The sequence below is a fragment of the Calypte anna genome, chromosome 9, assembly GCF_003957555.1.
Source record: "Calypte anna isolate BGI_N300 chromosome 9, bCalAnn1_v1.p, whole genome shotgun sequence".
Classification (NCBI taxonomy): Eukaryota; Metazoa; Chordata; class Aves; order Apodiformes; family Trochilidae; genus Calypte; species Calypte anna.
In genome coordinates this window covers 3,647,603-3,661,736 of record NC_044255.1, presented here as the reverse complement: position 1 = coordinate 3,661,736, position 14,134 = coordinate 3,647,603, and the positions used below count along the sequence as shown (strand labels likewise).

The 14,134-nt window shown below is 39.3% G+C and overlaps 1 protein-coding gene across 3 annotated transcripts in view; it reads left to right on the top strand.

Annotated features, from left to right (window-relative positions):
* LOC103531226 (glypican-5) overlaps positions 1-14,134 on the top strand; it is a 383,665-nt gene that overhangs the window by 162,429 nt on the left and 207,102 nt on the right. For all 3 annotated transcript variants that reach the window (XM_030456592.1, XM_030456593.1, XM_030456594.1), the window contains exons 4-6: positions 2,613-2,743; positions 7,041-7,100; positions 8,925-9,050. In XM_030456592.1, the coding sequence (XP_030312452.1) occupies positions 2,613-2,743; positions 7,041-7,100; positions 8,925-9,050 (317 nt within the window). The remainder of the gene's footprint in view (positions 1-2,612; positions 2,744-7,040; positions 7,101-8,924; positions 9,051-14,134) is intronic.

The following is a 14,134-nucleotide window of genomic DNA, read 5'->3' as shown; positions in this document are numbered from 1 at the left end:
ACAAGATTTTTTCAATTTATTTTAGTTAAGTCTCTGATAATTGTAAATAATCATTCTTTTAGAGAGCAAATAGTAAGAGGTCAAGCAACCCATGTATGCAGGACTCTCTATTTCATTACAAAGGGAAGTTCACAGGAGAATAAACATAGGTGTGGTTGTTAGAAAATCAGATATTTAAGAAGAACACTGGTGTAACCTAAGATGGGCAGGCTCTTTTTTAAGTTTAGAAATAAAAAATACACAAGACTAGGCATTCTTGATGTTGATTCCTGATTATTCTGGGTACTAAAATTTTTATTTAGGAAAAGAGCAGTGGGTTTCATGATTGTACTAATTGTTAAATTTTATCACAGCAGCTAATACTGTACAGTTCTCTGGCCTTTAAGAATATTTGATTTTTTTTTCTTGTTGTTGTGTCAAATTCTCATGTCCACTGCCAGTAGAAGAATGTCAGCTTCTGTTTAATTCCTGTGTAAATACACAGGAATTCAGTTTAGTTTACATTTTTCAGTTTAAGAGAGAACTGGGAAGCAGTAAGTCACAGACAAGGAAATAAATTTTTAAAAATCCCAGTCACTGTGATTAGTAGCACTATTTTTCCTTTGAGTGGTGACTTGTGATTGATAAGCTCTGAATTAAACTGGAATGTCAAAAAGAAAAAAAAAAGTTTCTTCTTTTGGATGCTTTAACTATTGGCACAACAAAAATGATGACTGCATCTTTTTTCTCTCTGAAACCTTTCACAGGAGAAACAAAGAACTTGTAATTCTTCGTATGAGCAACTCCAGTGCTTTTCCAAACCACTCTGGTAGTTGGTTAAAACTGTTTTCAGTCCATAGTGAGTAGATTTGAGGTGCATGGAATTCAAAGACATGAACTTTGGTGACATGATGTAATCTGAGAGGGATTTTGCTCAAACCTGTGCTGGGAATTTGACTCTGTGTTGTAAGAAACCTGGGGCACAGGAGAGAGGGCATCCTATGCAGGAATGTGCTCCAGCTGTGCTGTACCCTCTGCTCAGTTCCAAAGGATTGAAAAGACATTTTTGTTTCACATTTTCATTCCCACAGAGTGCTTTTTTTGTTTTGTTTTGTTTTTCTTTTTTTCTTTTTTTTTTCTTTTCAGAAGTTTAGAAGGAACTGAAATAGAGGATTTTATTTCACAAAGTTGTGTTTTAAAACAATGCTGTGCTGGTCCCTGGTGAAACCAGAACAATCTATGTGGTGTGTGGTGTTGAGTGAGGCAGATGGCTCCCACTCTGACTTCTGAGTTATGGCAGGATTAATCCTGGGTGTTCTCATTTGATTGCTACAATTTTAGGTTCTTCACAGGCTATTGCATTGGACCAGGCAGTAACTCATACAGCTAAAGCTGATGTTAAGTATCATACCTTTACAGCTTCTAACCTTTCATATTTGATTGGCTATTTTGTCAGAAAAAAAAGTCTTGGCTTCACATAGCAGCATTTTCCCTGGAGGAAATGGGCTAAGGTAGAGAAAATTGCCCTGCACTTGTACTGATGTCTGCAACATAGTGGTGCAAAGAGACAGAGAAAATTATTTGAAGTTGTATGTGGTCTGAAATAGTCAGAGGATAGGCAGCTGTGACTCAGGGATTTAAAGATGCTGTAAAATGCACAGAGCAGGAAGAATCCATCTCCTGGTTATGATGGAAAACCGAAGAAGGGATACAGAATTCAGTGCTATGTGGGATGATGGATTCTGTGTGGTTAAGGTCTTTGGTAGAACTATGCCCACAGCAGAATTTCCTTTGTCTTTTTGTGTTTGGTTGAGGATTTAAGTGTAGGTGAAATCATTACATATTACTGATTTGTGGATTAGAAAAGGGAAGAGGTTTGTCTTACTACTGTCACTTCAAGCTGCTACAGCAAATAAATGTGGCAGGATGCAGGAGCAGTGTCTGATCCATGGTGCACAAAGGATAAACTCAAGTTTGCTTTCTCCTGCTCTTGTATTAAATCATCTGTGAGAGGCTTCCTGGAGGGCAATGAGGGAAAATGGCTGAGGGATGTTTGTGTTCCAGACCCAGGACCCAAGGCACTGATGATTCCCAGGGCTAGAAATTCTCTTTCTATTCTATTTTGTCCAGGAAAAGACTTTTTATGCAGTGAGTTGTTGATGCTGATTTCTTTTGCTCATTTCCTTGTTTTAAGGGAACACATTGTCAAGTTAAAGGCTGGAAGACTCAGTTGCCTTGTGCTTACAATCCCCTTCACACACCAGACAGCCTCTACTCTCTATGTGTAGGGCAGATTTTCCACTAAAATCTGTATACCTTTAAACTCCAGGTATGATACTAAACAAAAGTTTGGTTTTACAACACTTCCATCAGTCAGTTTCAGCCTGTTTCCAGGTGTGCTATAGTCCAGTGACAAATCCATGACTGTTGGCTTTCTGGTAGCAGTGCTCTTTGTTCATGCTTATGCAGGGGAGTAAGTTTCCACATCCTGGAAAGAAGAATCCTTTCATTCTTTCACCCAGACACCTTCTCTTGGAGTAAACACAGAGCACAAGGAAGAAGCAGACCTTTGGGCATTTGTAAGCCAGATTCTCCATTCAGACCTGGTTTTTCTTTCCCTTCCTTTCATACAGGTTGATAAAGTGTGTGGACAGCCCAAACAAGAAGAAGGGAACCTGTCATCAGACAATGTGGTGTCAGTGAAGGAAGTGACTGAAACCCAGAGATTCGTGATGGCTCACACCAGTCTGAACAATAAAAGAAGGTAACCCTAAGCAAGAAGTTGCTTTGAAGTAAACTTGTACCACAGTTTGTGTTAATGGTTCCTTGCACCACAGTGTTTAAGCCAGAGCCACAGTTCTGTCCCTTTCTCTATGTGCTATCAAGTGACTGCCATCACTGACAGACTGCCACACAGATATCTCTCTGGTATTACATTGCAGGTCTCTCCAAAAAAAAAAAATCTTTTTAGAAGCCAGGCTTGATGTCATCATTTAGCACCAAGGTGCTCATTATTTCCAGAAATTTCCATGAAAACCACGGAAGCTTTTCCTCAACAAAGTCTGAGTAATTTCCACAACTCAGTCTGAATTACTCAAAATACAACTGCCCAGGTCTTTAAAGACTTGAGCCTATCCAGGTACAGAGGTGGGAAGGAGAAGAGTGAAAAGGAAGAATTCCTTGCTCTGACACCAAATCAGTCCCTCATTTTGCCTGGCTGGGGAGGAATAATAGAATCCCTTGTAATACCTGTGATTTGTTACCTACAGAGCAAGAGCAGAAGCATTTATGTTTAGGTTTGTTGTCTCCATCTTGGCTTCTGTTCTTCAGCTTTGTGCCAGCTGAGATGCTGGTCAGCTGAATTCCTGCCACTGGCCCTGGCATGTGTATCCCTGCTCCCAAATCTCCAAGTCTGTCTTTCACTTTCCCTGGTGTAGCTCCTGGATTGGCTTTCTGTAAATTGTAAATGGGGAGGGAAAGATGAATTTGCAATCCCACTTGTGATACGTAAGTAGATCTCAGAGCTAGAAGACCATAAAATCACCATGACATATTTCTGGCTAACATGTTGTTCTCTGTAACACCAGTACTAATCTGGAACAGCTTCAGCAAAGTGAGTAGAATTGTGCTGGGTTTTCTCCTCCATCTGACAAAAGTATCTGAACTGCCCAGGGAGTCCATGTGTATCTCTTTATGTTGGGTAGGTGGATGACAGACAGCATTATTAAAATTATCATAGCCTGGATTCTGGAGGTTGAGTCATGAAGATGAGATTTTTTTGTTTGTTTCTATTTTAACTCTCATCTAAGCTTGAGTGAGTGAAACAAACACTGCTTTGAAATATGGAAGTTGTAGCAGCAAGGTAAGCTTTGTGAGTGACAGTGATATTCTAGCCCTTTGTAATTTAAACCCAAAACACAACAGTTTGTGCTAGTGCTTAGAGCTAATAAAATTTTACTATGCAAATCAGAGAAAAGAGCCTTAAGGAAGTTAAATTAATAATTTCAGCAGTAATAACCCAAAGAACCGTTGTAGAAAAATTAGTGAAGTATCCTTTAAAAAAACACAGTCTCTTATCAGTCTTCTGGGTAACTCATTGGCTTCACTGTGACTTATATACCCTGGCAACCAAAAAGGCAAGATTATCAACCTGTTAACAGGTAATCTCTTAAGCATATGGCAACTGGTGTCTTTAATGGCACCACAGCAGTTCTTTCTCACCTGAGGAACTGTTCCATCCTCTTCCCAACCACCTACAATTCCTTGGATATCAACCTTTTAAAAGGGTAAGGCCTGTAGATGGAAAATATACTAAAGCTGATGTGCTGTGAATTGGATAGTTTCCCAAAATTGGTCTAGACACTGAAAACTAGTTTATCAAAAAATCTAAACCGAGGCCATCCTTAAGTAATTAGCATAAAACATTACTGAAACACAGTGTTGACAGGTATTGTGGAAAGCCTGTGCACCAAAAAAAGAATGATGGAGCCATGCCATAATTAGTAAAACTGAAGAATATTTTTAAATGTTCCACAACTTCCCTTAAAACACATGGCATGAGGCTTCTACTTTCCTTCTTGGGAACAATTGTGAAATGGTAAATAGGGTATGATTTGCTTCACTGTTGTGGTGTTCATAATCTATCATTTGATCACAGCTGATATCAATAAAAGCAATTTTAGGTAGTAGAATTTTATAATGGCTGGGTGAAATTTTTCATGCAGTAAAATGCATGTAGAGTGACAAACAGCTCCTACAGGGGATCCAGATTCTGAGAGTAACTGTGTGAATCTTTTTTGGTGCTGTTCCTTCTGGCAGTTTAAAAATGAAGAGCAGTAGCATCAGCATCAGTTGAGGCACAAGGTCACACGGGGGGTCAGCCCATCTCAGTCTGATGATCTGTGTAGTAGACATCCCTTCAAATGATCCTTAATTTGAGGGGAATATGGGATATGACTCCTGCCTTATAAGTATAAAAGAATAAGGAAAGCAAAAGAGAATAAATGATCCAGCACTCCCCAGGTAAACAGGAAAGCTGCATCTTATTCCCTTAATATGTCAGAATATTCCCAAGCTCCAAGAAAACCACCAGTATGGGTGGCACATGTGTTGGAGAAGCAATAATAAAGTGGCCTCTGATCTCTTCTGTAGAACCTGCTTAGAGATGCCCTTAAAAACCTTGGGGCAAGCATGGTACACCTGCATGTGTATGTTTGCTCCAAAGCTACTACACCTTTGCAAGGCCAGTCACAAATTCAAGCTCTTTTTCCAAGGAGGTTGAGAACCTCTGGTTTCTACTGCTGAGTCAAGCCAAGGCTGCTCGTGTGGTTGAAAAGTGAGGCTGTTCAGGTGGTGTCTTTTGCCTGACAACTTTCTTCTGAGTGTGGTTTTTGATTCTGGAGGGGGCCAGTCCTTCTCACCCTCACAGTGTGGTCCTGCATGGTCCCTGAATTCACACAGCATGGTCACATAGCAACTGGATCCTCTCTTGCAGTAGTTGAACCCTTTTCTGCTCTCCTTACTCTTATGAGTTCTTGGGAGCTTTCCCAGCTTTATTTTCCCCTACATTCCATTCCTGCATGGTTGGGTTTTTTTTCCTGCAACATTAAGTGTCAGGGACAACAGTGTGAGCATCTGAAATTTTAATAAATAGTGCATGATCCTGTAGGAAATATTTTCCTCTGATTAAGATGAAAAGCATAGAATTATTTTTTATTTTCATTACACAATCTTAGTGAGGGATTAACTGAAACTGGCAGGATTGCTGCTGTAGTAATTTTTTAATGTGGAGGTTACTGTAACATGCAGTAGAGATGACAAGAAAATTGAAACCATATGATAGTACAGGGAATGTACATGGCATGTACAGAATCTCAATCAGTAAATTGGAATGTTATTGCTGAGTTAAGCTCAAAGTCCTGCTCTGGGCAGGGTCTGGACTCCAAGCAAAGTTGAATACCTGCCTTTTGACATGTCTGCTGCATCTAACATTGCAAACCACTAAACATAGACTGGTTACAGAGCTGTATATAAAAGTATGTTATGTTTAACAAAGAAATACAACATCATGTTAGCTCCCTAACTGGTGGAGTCTGGCTTTGAAATTGTTTTCTTGGAATTTCTTAGCTATACTGTGAACTTACAGATTTTTTTCATACTACTTAGAAGAAACAATTTTGAGTTTATTTAGGAATGTTTGAGGTTGATGACATCTATTTTATTTAATATTAACTATCTGTTGGGTCAGGTATCACAGGATTTTATTAAGATTTGAGTATTAAAATGCTAGTATGTATCAGGTTACTAATGCCAGCTGAAAATAAACTTACTATGGAAATGAACTGAACATTCCTGACTGATTGGCCAAGGCAGAAGTTTCAACATGTCCAGATTTTCCTTGTTACAAATTCTCATGTCCATTTTTGACTGGTTGTGTTGGAACCACTGCTTCAGCAATGGCAGTATAACATTAGGGTCTGACTCCCCTGTTTTGCAAAGTGATTCCAGGGGTGCAATCTGACCAGAACTGAACACCAAACCAATATCTGTGTTTGTATTGTTTATTAACAGACAGCAAACTGCTCATACCAGAAAATGAATGCTACTCCTTTGTATCCCTCTTCCCATGGTGCTCATTCTAAACTCTGTGATTGTTTTTTTGTGTAGTCTGACATTTACAGTTCTTCCATTTGGTATCAGTTATGGTTAATTTAAGTACCACTGAGTTTATTTGCAGCTTTCTGGTATTTGTGTGCTACAACTGAAATTGTGCTTTTATTTGAAAATTAGTGGGTTAAAAAAAATCTCAGTTGCATTATTTATTTTCACTGTTGCATTAACATTTTTAAGTGCATCTGTACTTTGGAAAAATCTCATGACAGTTTTCTTCTTTATTTGTTTTCTTAAATTATCCTATGCATGTGCTTGTTGTTCTTTCTTTCAAATAATTTTTACTTTTCTCTTTTGTTTCTCATTTCTCTTCCTCATTTGCCTGAATTCCTGCTTCTCCCCTTCTCCCCAACCTCTCCTGATTGATGCTAATTCTCCCTGGCCTATTCCAGTTCTCTGCCTCTGAAAGCTTCAAAGAATGACAAATCCAGAAGTTTGAAAAAAATCTCTCGGTAAGAATGGAAACAAGGTGACAAGGTGACATGCTTTGTTGTCTCTACACTCTGTTGTAAGCTGCTGTTTCAGCTGTAATCTAGGAGTTGGCATATTTGTGGTTACTGCTTTTATACAGGGGGGCACTAGGAAACTGTACATTTGCTGCCTGGTGTTTGTAGTGTTCTACTGATGAAAAGTTAATAATTTCACTTGTTAAAATTGGGTTGGACACAGAATTTTGCCTTTGCTAAAATGCAGTTTTGAAAAGTCAGATTTCCACTGTGCTGAAAATGCACATTTAAACCTCTTGGAGTGAGCAGAGGACAACAAGCTTTAGATTCTTAAAGGGTGCTCTTCTCCTTCAAAGAAAACTTCAGTTTAGAACGATTAAAATCTTTAGCATCCATGTGACCTTTCATAAATGATGCTATTAGCTTGTTCCTTCAGGTTTGTGGCCTTCTGGGCCTAGCCTTGCTGTATAAATAGAGCTCATATCCATAAGTTAGGGCTCAAGAGGTAGCAATACTGAGAGCCTTGTCATAAGCCCTCAAATTCCTTCTTTAAGCAAAGAAAAAATGATGGTTTTCCTGCATTTTTAGGGTAAGTAGTTTCTTAGGACCTTCTCATGACTAATTAATCTAGAGCAGGTTTTCATCACAAATATGGGGATGGTCAAACACTTTTGAAAAAGCTTAAGGACAGTAATAGGAAAGGATGAGCAATGCCTGAACCTGCCTGGGTTAGATACCCAGCCATGAATTTTAATATTATTTAGAGCACCTGCTGCTCTAAAGGAATTAAAAGTCCTGTCTGGTTTTGTGCCACCCTCCAGCCAGCCATATCCACAGGTAGCCCCTTACAGCCTGCCAGGCAGAAACACTGTGAGCCAGAATCAATCCTTTGCCCTTCCCAGTGGGGCTGCTGGGGGACTCCTGAGACAATCAGATGGCTCCACAATAACTCCAGCTCAGCTTCATGTCCTGTGTCTAGTTCTCAATATCTTTAACATCTTAGACCAAACAGGAGCTTATTGTAAAGTTATGGAGATAGAGTAATTTTCATTTTTAAATACTCTCAGTTGTGTGCCAAACTGGCACTTGTTTTGTTATGGTTTATTTTTATGGCTACCTCAGCCAGCTATAAATTACAGATATAATCAGATTATAAAATAGGAAGCAGTTTTCCCACAAGACATATTTCCATACACAATGGTCAGCAATGGGCTGCTTGTACTGGCCAGGAATTCACAGCCTCCTCTGAACAGGTGAGGTGCCAGGCATGATGAGAGAGATTTCTTTGTAATAAGAGTGTGAGGTGGACACTGATGATGGGCAGGAATTGGCCCTACCACATCTCAAGGAGATAATTTTTTTGTACTGCTGCTGCACGTGTGGGGTGCTTATAGAATATTGCAGGGGCTGTGATGGGATGTTAGATTTAGGAAGCTTTTCCACCCAGGAGCTTGCTGGCACTGTTTTTAATTTATTTCATACATGTACTGGGAATGGAGAAATATTCACTTCAGTAACAGAGAAAAGGCCCACTCCTTTAACGATGATGTTTCCTCGTATTTTTTAATCTGTTTATAAAGAGACAGTAGGTGTGGACTTTTCTCAAATTTTGTGAGATGCAGTACTCTAATTTGTTAAAACCCCCTGTTGTGTGTAATTATGTTCAGTAACGCTGGATTAAATAAGATGGGATGTAGGAGTAGAAATGCACTAACAATTGGATGACAATTTCTGGAAGGGTTCTAAACTCTTAATTTTCTGGAGGGTTAAGTTGACAGGGGGCTTAATGATTATTGTTCTGTTGTTCAGTGTGTTCTTCCTACGTTACAGAGAGTTCATCAGTTACATGAAGCGATCCCGAACCTTTTATGCCTCAATAGCAGAAAGGCTCTGTGATGGAGACCTGGTGATGAGAGACAGCTCGACCTGCTGGAATGGAGAGGATGTTGTGGAAAGGTAAAGTTTATGAGCAAAAGTTTTCCCTAACATTGAAAAAGGTGACTTCATATCCTTCCAATGGTTCATGAGCATTCTGAAACTTTGATGTCATTGCAAGTTTCTCCTTCATAATGATCTGGATGCTGAATTGAGCAAGAGTTTGGCAAAAATAAAAAGGTTGTTAATATTGTGTTTTAGATATATTTATACATTAAATATAGTGGAATGCTTTCTCAGAGGGCTGCTTTGAAGAGTTCCTTTCTTTCTCAGTTCTTTTTGAAGAGATCTTGCTCTCTACAGCCCCACTAGCAAGCATTCTCTCCATCACTGGCTGGAGGTCCCTTCCAGCCTGCTGTTTATAGGCTTATTAATGCAGAGCTGAATGTCATCTTTAGCCATAATTAGTGAATATGTAGCTCTTCCTGCAAAGGTCTCAGAAAAATACAGTGACCAGACCATTATGTTTTATAAGGGTTTCCCTGATCTTGCTTTTTGAAGTTTCTGGAGTAACACTTTGAGAAACAACTGTTATTCAGATTGCCCAGCATCCTTACAAGAGCATCTTTTGCACAAATTCTTATAAGGTAACATTTAATAAATGCACCATTCCATGTGGACAGAGCATCCAGAAGCTCTCTAGAGTTAAAAGATCTTCCTAAGTTTGTCAGCTAATTTTTTTCCCTCTGTTTCAATCAGTGTCTCTCTCATCATCCCTTAGAAAATACACTTGCACCCTCCATGAACTTAAATTTTTGGTGTCATTTCTCTTACCCCAACTAACATGAGGCAACATTGCCCTGAGGAGAAAAAGAGGATACAACTCTGTTACCATTAACAGAGTAACTGCTCTTAAAGTCTTCAGTTTTTGCAGTGAGAGCTGGTGGGATGTGTGCCAGTGAATGTGTTCCAAAAATATCTGTTTTACGAGACAGATGTTCCATGGGGTTGCATTGGCTTTTATGATAATTCTTTTTACAGTATATTTTGTGGTCTTTAGCAGTTCTAAAAGATAAAGTTCTAGCATTCTGTTTTGTTGCTTGAAAACATGTTTCATGATTGAAAACTGTTCTGTAGAAACTTATGGAATAATTCCAGTGTGGAACAGAGAGAGATATTAAAATTAGAGGTTGTCCCATTAAAGGGAGTTCTGAGTGTGTAAATAACTTCAGCTTGATTGCATCTGAGATATTCAGAGATAAATAGATGTCTAACATGTTCAACAATAACTGTAAAGTTGAATATTCCTCTATATATTATTTTTGAAGCATATATTTGAAGATTTTGGCACCAAATTCTAAATATTAATGTACAGTAACTGTAATACTGATTGAAGTTTTTACTGTAAAAGTAAAGGAGGTGAAGTGGGAGGGAACATCAGTATTTCTGAGTCCCTTTTGCTGGTAACATGTTGCTGGAGTTCAGACAGTTAACTTACAGAACACACAGCTTTCTGGCCAAAAGAAAAACAAGAAAAGCAAAATCAAGAGAAATATTTTCTGGATCTACTCTCTGTGAACAGAAAAGTTAATTTAGGTTTAATTTTTATCTTAATCTGTTTAAAGAAATAAAAAAAAAAGCTATTAAATAGCTGATACACATGTTTCAGAAAGGCATGAACATGAAAGCTGTTAGTTTTTTCCTTTGCTAGTGTGTAACTTTCCCAGAGCTGGATAGGGTGGAAAAGCTCCAGGTTTGAAAGGGGCAGGAAGCTGAGAAGAGTAGCAAGGAAAGGACTAGTAAGAGCCCTCATATTTTGAATTAACAAGCAAAGAAGAAAAAATCTAAACCAACACAAAACACCACTAAACTTTGAAATATATATCTGTGGTTAATTTAAAAAAAATAGGCAAATTAGAATATAAAAGTTCCAATCCACATGTTTAATCAGACAGCAATATGTATATATTTATCAGTTCTGTCATAGCACTTATTGCCTTAAAAGGAGGAAAGTTTCCAGGCAGCCTGCAGTGCCATGCAGCAGCACAAACATGGTTCCTGCTTGCTGGCAAAGGTTTTTATGGGCTGGACTTGTCACCAGTTCTCACCACAGGAGAAATAAACCTGATGATGCCTGAAGATGCATTGCTCTTTGTCCTTTCCCAGGAGAATACAGCACTAGTAAACAGCTCTGAACTCAAACCAGAGCCTTATTCTTAACTCTGGATCAGAAAATAGCTCACCCCTATTAGTCTGGATCTCTTGTGAACTTGAGTTTAAGGTTACTCAGGCTGTGGAACTGTCAGAAGCTGCAGTTCTGTTACCTTGCTGCATCTTCATAATGCCATTAGAAACCTGAGTGATATTTATGTTGCATGCAAGCTGGCATTCAGGCTCTTTAGAAAAATAACAACTTCAACCTTTAAAAATAATTTGACACACAAATTCAGCCTGAAACAATATGAAATTATTACTCACAAATGGGGATGGTGCATTCAATTAGTAGAGAGAGATCACTTGAGGTCTGCTGGAGGAGCTGATAAACTGGATTCTCATTGTACTTTTTAATATTCTTATAACTCTCAGGATTGGCTTTTATCATGTTTAAGTCAAAGCACTGTCAGGAAAAACCCCACCATCTTAAGCTGACAGTAAATACACCATAAAAATAGTCAGGTTGTTTCCACCAGTGTGAGAATATCTTTCTGACTTGCTTTTCATCTAACAGCAAAACGTGGATTTCCTAGGAATCCTCTAGTGGCAGTTCCAGGCCCTTGAAGACATGAGAAATCCTTGGATCAGGAGTACTGCCTCTCTCATAATTACTCATTTGAGCAACTTGTTCCTGGAACAAGATTGCTGTCTAAGATCCAGTCCATGAGGCTGTTGAGTGATCTGGATATACAAAGAACGCTCAGAGAAGATGAGGCTAGAGCAGAAAAACTAGAAAAATATTTTTTTAAAGTGAAGCAAGCTTGGAAAAATGTCTATGCTGAAGCCTTTCTTTGTCATTTCTTTAATTTCTGTACAATGATTGTCTCGGGAGACAAGACTGCAGAATGTGAAAGCAAGAACCATTATGCACTGCTAGGACCAGACACCGTTCACCTAAGAATTCTAGAAGGACTAAAGGGTTAAATAGCTGAATTTCTCATTGCGATACTTCAGCTAAGCTGAAGGCTGGCACTAAATCACTTTCTCCACTCTCCCGGATTCTCCCTAGTATGGGATTTGCTGTCTCAGGTCATATAAGGTCTCATAAGTGGCAGACTAGTACAGTGCATTGACCAAGGACTTTCCCAAAAGCTTCTGTTGAGATTTTTTGCTGCTGTCCAATTTACATCTTTCCTCAAAACATGGGTTCCTGTTTAGAACTCCTTTTTCTGAAAATTGGCTTGGAGTAGCCCCATGGGACTGCTCTTTCTGCTGGTAGAGAAAGAAATGGGAGATGTCGTCTCCTTGGCAGGCTTTTGGGGTGTTAGCAGAAGAGTAATTCTCATCTGGAAGTAGCACTTTAAGGGAAAAGTTTGTGAGGACTGCATTAAAGTTAGATAATCATTCAGTCTTGCCATCTCTGCTTGCCTATTTATCTCTTGCAGTTTCTATTTCAAGAGAGATAACCCAATAACAAGTATTAAGGCAAGCAGTAATCTGTGTACAGAAGAATGAAAGCCCTGTGAGTGTAGCTGGCATTCATTGTAGCCAATTCCAGCCATTCTTTTGCCATGGTGGTGACATCAGTTCTCAGGAAGAGGCTGATTACAATCTGAAAACTGTTACCTGCAGTGCACCTTGCTCTGGCTTCAAGCCTGCAAGGTGAAAGTTACTCAGAGGCACGTTCAGCATCCTTAGCACTTGTCTTTCAGATGTCATTGACAGCCTCCTCCTTTCTGTGTTCAGGGGTGATCCTGAAGCAAAGGCCATGTTTCAGCATTGCTCTGCTGGAAGGTGCAGAGCATGAGATGTGTTCCCCAGTGATTACCACATAAGTGGACATACTCCTGTTACATGAATAATGTTTTGGGATCTCAGGATTTCTGGAAGTTGAGAGGTCTGCTCATGCCTCATGTTTGAGTGCAGCTGGCTGAGTGTGGGGACTGTCCCCCAGAGAACCAGACACTAAAACATCCTGCATTGCTCCTACAGAAAATGATTTCATTCCATGAACTGGAAATTAGAGGCTAACAGGTGCTAGTGAGAACTGTAAGTATGCTGCTACCATTTCAAATCTGATGGAATGAACACTTTCAGTTATTTTGATATATGCTAAAATGCATACCATCTCTCTTGTGATGCTCTAGTAAGCAGTAAACAGCTTGAGTCTTATAGTAGGAAAATGTGAGCCTATAATGAAAAGAAACTTAAGTGACTGGCTTTGTTATTGGCAGTGGTGGATGCCTGGGGTCTCTGTAACAAAGCTCTTTGTACTTGGGTGGCACAGATCTTCAGAGCAAGGGCTGGTGCTGATAACCCAGTGCCCACAGTATCTGTACTTTGGAGGATTTACTTCAGACTGGCAACTGAACACCAGTAGCATCCTTGAAGTGCATCCTCAGTTTTCTTGAATAAGAATCCAGTTTGGAGATGGCTGTGATATAAACTGGAGTGTAAGAAATGGTGACACTCAAGGGTTTAATTGAAAAGAACAAACTTCATCAGAAACACCACGATATGTAAGACACAACTGGACACCCACATTTGAAGTTTGGGGTCTGAAGCTTTAGCTGCCTCAAATAAGAAGTACTTATAGGTGGTAAGTAGTGTGTATGTAAAGAAACTTGTTAAAAAAATTATATCAATGCAATCTACTATGGTGACAATTTTGATTGCACAGAGCTGGCTCACAGGTTTGCTGTTTTCTGGAGAATTCAGCAGAAAAGAGCCAGCCTGCCTGTGCTAGATCTGTGAAACCTAATGAGATCACAGCAGGTACCATCAGGGCTCTTGGTTGTTTTTGATGCTATATTTTCCATTTACAAAAAACCAACCCCCCCACCTGCTAGAGTAGTGTGAACCTCAGGTTGACTTTGAAAAAGAAAACTTTCAGGAGTTTGGCTGAGAAATGTTTCCTCAGAAGCAGCATATCTGAATTATGACCATGATGTGGTGCAGCTTCATGGGACTTTTTCTAAGCAAGGGGTCGTGACACTTGTAAGTCAGTGAGA